The sequence below is a fragment of the Nicotiana tabacum genome, chromosome 6, assembly GCF_000715075.1.
Source record: "Nicotiana tabacum cultivar K326 chromosome 6, ASM71507v2, whole genome shotgun sequence".
NCBI classification, from domain to species: Eukaryota; Viridiplantae; Streptophyta; class Magnoliopsida; order Solanales; family Solanaceae; genus Nicotiana; species Nicotiana tabacum.
Window position 1 is genome coordinate 94,268,606 of NC_134085.1, and position 11,317 is coordinate 94,279,922.

At 36.0% G+C, this 11,317-nt stretch overlaps 1 protein-coding gene across 1 annotated transcript; it reads right to left on the reverse strand.

Moving 5' to 3' along the window:
* Positions 1-8,026: 8,026 nt before the first annotated feature.
* Positions 8,027-8,536, reverse strand: LOC142181940 (uncharacterized). Its single transcript, XM_075255643.1, has one exon. It carries the CDS (start codon positions 8,534-8,536, stop codon positions 8,027-8,029), a length of 510 nt encoding a protein of 169 aa, XP_075111744.1.
* Between the last annotated feature and the right edge of the window lie 2,781 nt (positions 8,537-11,317).

Below are 11,317 nucleotides of genomic sequence, written 5' to 3' on the forward strand. Positions count from 1 at the left end.
GAAGTAAAATGAATCAACGATGTTGTAACCCATATTTTTGGGTAAAACTAGAGGTGCTTAATATACTAAGGAGGTCGTGTTTTAAGGCATTTGAATCATATAATATCCGTATCATAAGTCTTGAAGTCAAGCAAGTTATGAAACAAAAGTCGACAAAAGTTGTCACAACTTACATTCATATTTTTACTTAAAATTAAGGTCTAATGTTACTAAGATTTTCTCTCAAAATACTTTGAATTACGGAGTGATCCACCCACCAAATCTAACATCTATGAGTTTAGTTTACAAAATCATTAAACCATTTGTCGATACGATGTCGGAGTTGAGAGATATTAGCATTTATGCAAGACTACGTAGATTAGTAGGTGTGTCACCTACTTGTTTAAATGAAGGGACCAAATAAATCCCCAAAAAAAGGCAGCCAAGGGGCCCTTTAAAGGGTGCATTAAATCATTTATTTCACTTATATTTCATACTAATAACTTTAGATTTAAACCCTACAAATCCTCCCCCAAAAATCCACACAAACTGAAGGTGATTCCGGGTGATACTACGTGATTCTATTGCCGAAAAACCCTAACAACTTGTTAAACTCCCTTTCTCCTTCTTGTAGCTGAGTTGGGGGACTAGTTATGAACGAAGAGAGACTAGATTTCATGGGTTATACTTATTCCAAGGTAAGTTTATGCTTCTCTTTCCCTCATCTAAACATCTATGAGTTGTAGCTAGATCATGAAGACTAGAACTTGAGAGTTTCGAAATAGTTGTATATTATTTTTTGTGGCATCACTGTTGGTTGGTTGCGAACATAATTTTAGGTCAAATTCATTGATTTTTTATGTGAGAAGAGTCTTAATTATGTACTGTTAGTTGTGTTGCTCGATTTGAAATAAAATACATGTCGAAAATGTGTTTTAGCAATCTGAAAAAATAAGTTTTGAGTTGCTGAAATTGTGGGACTTTTGTGGGGTTGTTTTAAAGTTGTATTGTGGATAAAATTAGTAGGTATAATTGAATATGTGGTGGTTAATGTTGTTGATAAATTCTTTAAGGAACAATGGGTTTAATACTATAGTTGTTTAGTCCCAAATCGAGCTTGCCGCTCGTTGGGATTGTTAAACTAGGCTTAATATGATTATTATTGATGTTGTTTGGGATGTTTTGTGATTTTATTAAATTTTGGAAAGTCATATAAATAGGGGAGGTGTTGTTCGTTTCATCCTAAAATAGGTTGTAATTTTCTTAACTTTTGGAAAGTCATATAATAGTTACGTTGCATAAACGATAACGATATTATCATTTCTCTTATTGTAGACAAAGGAGTCGTGACATTTGCATAGATTGAAGTTGGAAGTATGTACAAGGTATGTGAGGCTATCTCTTTCTTTCTTTTGCACAATTCTGATTGTGCATATTGTACTGAACGAGCTTCCAAAGATACTCCACTCTTAGAAGCTAACAGTACTTATATTGTTTCCCTTCTTATGGAACGAATGATGTTGATGTTGCTCCTCTTATTCTTATGTTATCAATGTTGTTGGTACTCCCTATTCTTATAAGATTCATGATGAAGAGTTATTCCTAATAACATGTACGGAAGGTACCAACCTTATGTCACTCCGAAAGGTTCAGAATGTGATCCCAATGAGTCCAGTATGCATTATATATATGTACCTATTTTACTCTACCAAGTTGCGCTATAATGGATCGGGTATGATACTTATTGTCAAACCACTGATCAGTTGTGTTTTGCCGAGCTCCACATGGCCGTGTACGATTCTATTGAACCTTATGATTCCGAGTATTTTTACCGAGCCTATTACAGCCGGGTACGATATGATGATGATGATGCTCATAGAGTCATGTGTGTGTGTGTATATATATATCATGCATTTCATGTCAATCGTCCTTTAAGGCACTCAGATGTTACAAGTTGTATATTCTCTATCCCTCCTTACATTACTATTCTTATTTATGCTTCCTTCCTTACATACTTAGTACTTTATTCATACTGACGCCCCTTTTATTTGTGGACGCTGCATGTCGTGCTTCATGTCCTGATAGACAGGTAGATGAAGCTTCCCCACCACAGTAGGCTACCTAGTTCAGCCGTTATCGGCGAGATCCCTTCTCTGGACTTGTTGTGGTCTTGGTATGAATTTTTGTTATAGACATTATGGGTATGTCGGGGCACTGTTCCAACAATATTGCAGCACTTATGTTCCTATAGAGGCTCATAGACAGGTGTCGACTCATGTATAATTTGGATAGCCTTGTCGGTTTTTTTGCATAGTCTCTCATGGTAGCTTGTCGACTCGTACCTTATTTATAGCTTCATGACAACCTTGTTGGCCCATGTTATATATGTTAATGCCATTATATGTCATTGTTGGTTGTTTAGGATTCATGTCTACCATTTATGTTGATCTCGTCAGCTGTTCTGGATAATAAGAAAGGTTAGATAAATGTACGTTGGTGCTCGGCAGGTATGGCCCGAGTTCAAGTCATGGCCCTCCAGTTTGGGCCGTGAAATTGAAACACTTCCTCAGAAGAAGATCGAGTCATACACGAGAGAGCTTAAACTGTATCTTGCACGCGAAAGAGAAAATCCGTGAAGAATAAATAAAATTGGTTCCTAAATTAGCACCAAAAACTAATTTGAACACTAGTTATTGCCAATATCTGGCAGTGACGCCAAAATTTGACGAGCACAAAACATAACACGAAATTGATGCTCGCTAGCCAAAGATAGTATAGTTTAGTTATCGTCTCCATAGGGATTAGATTCTTAACTCTATGAGGTGTACTAATATAAGCACTGTGAAAATATGCAAGCATGCATTAATGGACTAGTCTTTAGGAAAATGTCTCTTGAATATTCTCTTAACTTGATCAACTAATCAACAAGCTCTTTAGATTACTTAAAAGAATCACTGAATTAAATCAAACAAAATAATGCAGATATAATCACCAAAATATTCCTATTACAATTAAATAAACTGGTTGTAACAACCAGACCGATCGTTTTGCATTCTAGATCCTTGTTCCCGTAATTAAGACTCCCCATATGTTCTTTTACTATTTTATGATTTGCGGGGATGGTTAGTTTAGGTTTGGAAGGGTTCGGGTTGAAATCGGAACACTTAGTTCCTTAATAGTAGCCTATAATGGTTAAGTTTGACTTGAGTCAATGTTTTGAGTAAACGACCTTGGAACCGGGATTTAACAGTCCAAATAGGTTTGTATGATGATTTTGGACTTGGGCGTGTGTCCGGATTGGGTTTTGGATGACCCATGAGTGTTTCGGCGCTTAATATTAAAAGTTGGCGCGTTGAAGGTTTTCCAAGTTTTTTAAGTTTGGTTTGGAGTAGTCTTTAGTATTATCATCGAGGTCCGTTTGGGATTTCAAGCCTGAGAATAGTTCCGTATGGTGATTTATGACTTGCATGCAAATTTTGGCATAATGCCGAGTTGATTTGATAGGAACCGGACGCGCGGATGTGTTTTTAGAAGTTTTGAGTTTCATAATTTAATTCATGCATTTTGGCATCTGATTCATGATTTTAGATGTTATTTCAGTATTTCGATCACGTGAGAGAGTTTTTATGATATTTTTAGACTTGTGTGGATATTTGGTGTGGAGCCCCGAGGGCTCGAGTGAATTTTGGACACGTTCGGAGGGGTGGAACGACTTCAGTTTTTCTAGTTTTCTGGGCTGGTGCTGCAAGCCTCGCAAATGCGAAGTTTTTTTTGCATTTGTGAGCTCTCATTTGCGAGGAACCATTCACATTTGCAAAGTTGGGAAGGCACTGAGGATTTCGCATTTGCAAAGATCCTGCCGCTTTTGCGAACTGCCTCTCTTCGCATTTGCAGCCATGGCAGAGCTGGCTAGCCTTTGTATTTGCGATGATGTTTTCACATTTGCGAACTAGATAGCATAAATGCGACTGGTGCAAGGGCTTTTTATTACAGGACTTAGCTTTATTTCTCTCATTTCTCACTTGGTCTTAGGTGATTTTGAGAGCTTTTTGTGGATGGATTTAATCAACATCAAAAGGTAAGTGATCCCTATCAAATCTTTAGCTAAATACGCGAATCATAGGTTGATTTAACATGAAAAAATGATGAAATTAATGGGATTTTGAGAAGAACCTAGGGTTTTTGGCAAAAATAAGAGTTGACCACGAAATTATTTATGGAATTTAAGTAAAACTTATAAATTTGAGTTCGTAAGGCTATGGGTAATATTTATCTTCAAAAATTTCTGGAATCTGGGCACATGGGCCTAGGGGCGAATTTTAAGAATCTTCATATTTGGGTTGTATAATTACTCTAATAGCTAAGTTATGAACTTTTGAATATATATTGATTAAATTATATAATATTGGACTAGTTTTGGATTGTTCGGCATCGACTTGGGGCTTTTAGAGCGGATTAGTGGACCGGAATTGAGCTTCAAAATGAGGTAAATCTCTTGCCTACCTTATTAGAGGGAACTCATTCCCTTAGGTGTATCTTATTGTGTATTACTTGTGTGGGGAGCAACGTACACACGAGGTTACAAGAGTCTGTGCGTAGCTATATTCCATGATATGTCCAGGTAGACTTAGATCCACATCATGCTTTTAATTGTATTGTTGTATTTTATGCGTATTAATTGTCTTGAATAGAGCTGAAACTACGGATTCTAAAGTTGCAATTATTGACTTAGCCTTTTTATTTTGGAAAATTGAGAAATACTTGATAACTATGAAAAATTCATGTCCTCTCACATCGCAAGTACTTCCGCGAGCCAGGTAAACTTCTCTACTCTAATGGGATCGGGACGTTTGCCTCGGCAGTATAGTAACATCACTCTTATGGGATCGGTCTATTCGCCTTGGCAGTATAGTAACACCACTCTTATGGGATCGGGTCATTCGCCTCGACAGTATCATAACACCACTCTTATGGAATCGGGTCGTTCGCCTCGGCAGTATGATGTTAACATTATTTTTATAGGATCGGGCTGTTCGCCTCAACAGTACAGAGTATCACTATTCTTATGGGATACAGTCGTTCGCCTTGGCAACGCCGTGATTAATAATCGAAACGGGGTTCCATTTTGGATATAATAGAGTTAGGGTCTTCACGGCTGGTTATGAGATGTTGGTGATGTGTTTCGAACTCCTGTTGTATTTATTGTAGTTGCCTTATTTGCCTCATTGATACCTATTGTATGTTCACCATGTCTACTTTATGCACTTTCATTATTATTATTGACCTCTAGTAAGTGTCAAGTCGACCCCGGTCACTACTTCTTCAAGGTTAGACTAGATACTTACTGGGTACGTGTTGTTCTTCATACTCATGCTACAGTTTTACACTGATATGCAGGTACTAAGACAGGTTCCACCAGTGGTCACGCGGGCGTGTAGCCGATCATCTACGAAGACTTAGAGGTAATATGCTTTCCTTACTACAATCTATAGCATCAGAGTCTCCTTCAACCTTATTTACTGTTTCTGTCTATTATTTTCGAACAATAGTTTGAGTAGTTTGTATATTCTCTAGATTACTCACGTACTTGTGATGCCGGTTTTTGGGGATTTGTAGCACCTATATACTGTTGTACTTGTCATTTCTATCACCGCAAACTATGTACTTATTATGTTGATATTTTGTCTAAAAAGACTTTTCACAATTCATGAAATTTAGTGTAATTAAAAAACATATATGTTAAAAGAGATAAATAAATAGTAGTTTCGCTTGTGGGATTTCCTAACGGCGGCGTTAGATGTAGTCTCGACCTAGAACGGAATTGGAAATAAACTGGTGAATAAAGTTGCAAATAATTCAAAGCTCCATAAACAAGTTCAAGCAAAGAACTAAAATTAAAATCCACAAATATCAATCAATGCACCATATTTGTCAACCCCTAAGGGAAACTACTCCATTATCATGGAGAAATTCATCACAAATAAATTTGAATAATAAGAAAACATGAACTCAATCCAAACTCGGGTGTTGAGTTGAGGAAAGAATGATGAATCGTTGTGCTTTGAGTCTCCAAGCCATACATGTTATAAATACACCAAAAAGACATTTTTGAAGGAACTTTTGGACCTACGTAAGATTGGACCGAACGAAACTATCATTTCCAAGCCGAAATAAAAAAAATACTCTGAGAATTTTGCACAAGTGCGCCGTGCCTATTGCCGCTCCACGCAGTGTGGTAGTGGAGAGGTTCAGAGAGCAGTTCTGATATGCATCAACAATTTGCACATCCGCGCTGCCCCACGTGGTGTGATAGTGTTAGTTTTCCAAAGTAATTCATTTTATTCACTTTTTGACATCCAGGCTTGGATCCCAACTCCCAAACGTGATTCCGGTTTAATTCATTGGGCTTTTACTTAGGCTTCAAAGCTCCAAATCTTTCGTTTTAGCTCTCGATTATCTTTTTAACTCGAAATCACTTCCTGCAAGGCATTGAACATTTAATAAGTGCAATTCACATTAATTTAATCTCAAACACAAGTAAAACACAGTAATTAAAGTGCAAACTATGACTAAAATATGGGTTTCTAGCCTACCACCACTAGCTTTTGGTATTTATATATGTAGAAATCAATTGGGAGTGAAATGGATTTAATGCGCATTAGTTGGGGCTAAAAGAAGAAGAAAATGGACCAGTGTCGAATTCTAGTGTCCATGGTAGCGCCCGAGCTAGCGCGACGCATTGCCCAGGGCGCTCAATCTTGAAAATTATTCGATTTCGACTTAAAGAAGATCTTTTCGGGTCCTGGACGCCCCTAACTTGTATAAAAAGGTTTATAAACCTAATTTTTGAGGGGAGGACGCCACTTTGAAGGAGAATTCACTTTGGGAAACACAAGCCACGTTTGGAAGAGACTTCCAACTAGTTTTTCTTCTCTTCTCTTCTCTTCCTTTAATCTCATAGTTTATTAGTTCTAGAGTTGTGTGCTACTACATGAACATTGTGGTTTGAAGTTTGAATTGTTCTTTTTAATTTATCGTATTTGTTTATTTATTTAATCTTGCACTTAATTATTTGATTTCATGATCGCCAATTGAATAATATCTACAAATCTATAATTGAAATCGGAAGAGGGAATTCTAGATTGCATATAAGATTGAGTAGAGCAAGATCTTGAACCTGAGCATCGGGACGGATTTGCCATTAAGATAGGGATATACCCAATCCCCTTGCTAGGCCATTATATGAAAATTATTAAAGCGTTTTTGTTAACCATAACTCTTAGGAATATAGGCATTAGGTTAGCTTGAATAGGCGAGTAGTACTTCGAGAGAATACTACGAGTAATATTAACCCTATCAACAAATAAATTAGATAAATTAATTAGAAAATTTAAGTGAAAGACTCAACATGATTGTTAGCTAACTCATAGTTCTGGAATATTTTCTCCCATTAAATTCGTCTCTAAGTTTGCCAACTTATTTCTTTAATTTCTTAACTAGAGATTAGTTATAGTTAATAATCTTTATAAAATCGCTTGAATAGATTAATTATTTTAGTTTAATTTTGTTGATAGTTAATCACAAGTTCTCATGGTAACGATACTCTACTTATCACTTTATTACTTGTCGACCACGTATACTTGCGTGTGCGTTTCAGAGCAATAATTTTAGCTTCGTTGGTGTTAATTTAGGGGTATTTTGGAGTTTTTTTACAAAAAATTGGTAACAAAATTGATTACTGAAAGATGAGATTTCCATAATTGATGACAAAGAAAAAAGTAAAATTTTACAAACACTTCCAAAAAATTAGAAGGTTGATTTAGCAGAACCAAGCAAAAATGTTCAAAGAAAAGCTAAAGGAGGAGGAGAAGGCATGGGCTTCAAGTTATACAGGTTTTTGTTTTGAGCAAACAAAAAATATATATATTAATAATTAAGTAGGGGTCAGTAAATTGCACGCATACTTGGTATCTCTAAGGACACTTCGATTACCTAGGCTTGCTAGAGTATTACAAGCATCATAAGATAGAAATTTCTCAAAAATACATTATTCTAGTAGTTTCTTTTCCACAAAACATTTTAAATAAGATGGAGCTTCAACAAAAGTCTTCTTGCCTTCAAATTGATCCTTAGCCTTTCTTGTCATGTGGTGAGCTACACTATTCCCTTGTCTGAATGTGTGCTGGAGGATTATCTCCTTCTGCTGGTGCATTAACGACCTGCATTCATTAACAATATCGTCATATAGCCTATTGCCCTGTAGGATGGATTGGATAACCTCCACAGAATCTGTCTCTATTACAAGCAGGTACATTCTCCATTCTTCAGCCATTTTGAGTCCCTCTAGTAGAGCTTTTATCTCCGTTTCTAGTGATCCACATTCATATGATGGTTTACCAAAGCCCACAATCCAGTGTCCTTTGGCATCCCTGAAAATACCTCCCAGACCACATTTTTGTATAACACCGTCAAAGCTAGCATCAATATTTAGTTTAGACCATCCTTTTGGTGGTTTTTGCCGTGCAATTTTGATGGGAATTTTTCGAGGATTATACATACTTGTTTCAGTGAGGAGTTTATATTCAGTTGTCTTTTGAATAATAAATTCTCCATTGATGGGAGCAGTCGTGTTGTTTTGGTTGTTATTGTTTCTATTTATCCAAGTGTACCATATAACAAAAGGAAAGAAGAGGTCCCAATTTATAAAATTATTCCTAATTGGGTAGTTAAAAGATTTCAATTGGTTCAGCCAGTGGTCACCTGGGGCCTTATAGTATTGATGCCACCCAAGATTATCCCAAAAGAATTTTAGTCGCCTTGCAGCTAAAGAACATGTGGGCTATAGATTTTTCCAAGTTATTTCTGCATATAGGGCACATTGGATCGACGTTTAAGCTAATTCGTGCCGGATATTGTCTACAGGGTATCCTATTATGGAGACAGTGCCACATAAAGAATTTTATTTTATTGGGACAATTAAGGTTCCAAACCCATTGGAAATCTACTAGGTTATTTTTTGGAGACTCTAATAAGTTGTAGCATGTTTTGGTTGTGAAAAAACCTTTAGTAGAAAGTGACCATATAGGAATGTCACTTTTTGGTCCCTTTAAACGGATTCTAACCTTACTGATGCTGTCCTTAGTATCATTAGGAATATTAAAAGAAATTTTATCAAAATCCCAGTTTTCTCCATTAAATAAGTCCTTTAATTTTAAAGATTGATCCTTTTTTTGGAGTGGTCCCTCCACTATTTCCCTAAGACTTTCCACCTTTGGAATCCAATTGGTTCCCATATGTTCATGTTCGAGAGAATGTGAGGAGACCAAATAATTCCTTTAGAGCATAAATCCCATCCTTTTTAATGCTTTTCCAAATGAATTTTTTTTTATTCTTGGCATTACTAGATGCATAGGAAGAGACTAATAGAGTAACCCAAGGAGAGGTAGCATTGGTGAGCATTCTCCATACCATACTAGCTAATGTGCATAAATTTTTTGAATTTGCATTATGGATACCAAGTCTTCCATTTGTTTTTGATTGGCAAATGATAGACCAATTAATAAGGTAAATTTTTTTCCTCTTATTTGTAGACCCCCAAATGAAATCTCTTTGTACCTTATCTATTTTATTAAGGGTCTTTCTGGGCAGTAATGTGTATTGCATATAGTGGTTTGGTATTGAATTTAAACAAGAATGTGATAGGGTTGTTCTACCTGCTATATTTATGAATTTTATTTTCCAAGCTGCTAGTTTAGCTCTCATTTTATCAATAATGAATTGGTAGTCCCTTGGCCTAGGGTAGTTATTTAAGATAGGGAACCCTAGGTAAGTACCAAAGGACTCACTTTTTTTAATTCCTAAAAGGTTTGTAATATCTTTTATGAGAGTTTCAGAACAATTTTTTGAAAAGGTTATTTTTGATTTGGTAAGGTTTATTTTTTGTCCTGAAATATTGCAGAAATAATCTAGACCTCCCTTGATGGTATGGCATGACTTTTTGTTTGCTTTGGCCATCAATGTGAGGTCATCTGCGAAGAATAAGTGGGAAAAATTTGGACAGTTTCTCCCTGTGGTTATTGGATCCCAATTCCTAATATCTACTTGATGGTTTATGTATCTTGAAAGCATTTCTAAACAAAGGATGAAGATATAGGGAGATATGGGGTCCCCTTGCCTGATCCCCTTACTTGGCTCAAAAAAGTTTGTAATGGAGACATTAACTAGGATTGCTATCGAACTTATTGAGATACAATTTAATAGGAGTTTTGAGAATTCGGGGGGAAATTTGAAATATTGGAGGGTCTGATGAACAAAAGACCATTCAAGTCGATCAAAAGCTTTTTTCAGATCAATTTTAAGAATCATGTGACCTGGTTTTCCTTTTAATTTTTTTTAAGTTTGAAACTAGGTCTTGGATAATGACAGCATTATCACAAGCTCTTCTATTTTTCATGAAGCTAGCTTGAAAGGGGCTTATTAGGTGATCAAGGAATGGCTTTAGACGGTTTGCTAGAATTTTTGTGATTATTTTGTAAATGGTGTTACAGAGCCTAATTGGCCTAAAATTCCTAATGTTGTTAGCATTTGAAATTTTGGGTATTAGACAAAGATAAGTTTTGTTAATTATTGGGGGGATTACTTACGTATTAAAAATGTCATGACATAGTTTCACAACTAAAGGGCCTATAATATTCCAGTACTTTTGGTTAAAAAAGGTGGAGTCCATCTGGTCTGGAGCATTAAAGGGTTTGAAGGAAAAATGGCTCTTTTAATTTCCATATCAAGCAAGGGTCTATCTAATGCACTCAGGTTTAAAATACCAATATTTGAACTATGGTTTAAAGGACTCTTCTTACTAGTTTTGCTGTGTGAAGTGGTGAAAATATTTTCAAAATAATTTTGGACATGAGACATAATTAAAAGGGGATCATTGATCCAATTTCTAGCATTATCTTTGAAAAAATTAATATTGTTTCGTCTCTTCCTATTTGAGGCACAAATGTGGAAAAATTTTGTATTGCCATCACCTTCATTTAGCCACATTACCCTAGATCTTATTTTCCAATAATCTTCCTCAATCATCAGAAGATCATTATAATCCCTTTTTAAGTCCTTTTTCTAGGGTTTGTAGGAAAATGTTAGTAGCATAACTTTTGGAATTTTGTATACCATTTAGACGAGCTAGTATTTTACGCTTTTTTCCCATAATATCCCCAAACGTCCTAGCTTTCCAATCTCTAATGCATTGTACAAAATTTTGACTAGCTCTAAGGAAGTTTGGGTCACACCAATTGTCTCTCACTATAGGTAGGAATTCCGGGTGTTTACACGAAAAGGT

What these genes read in the sequence shown, in the direction of transcription:
- LOC142181940 (XM_075255643.1), bottom strand. Translation starts at nt 8,536, where the DNA reads ATGTATAATCCTCGAAAAATTCCCATCAAAATTGCACGGCAAAAACCA.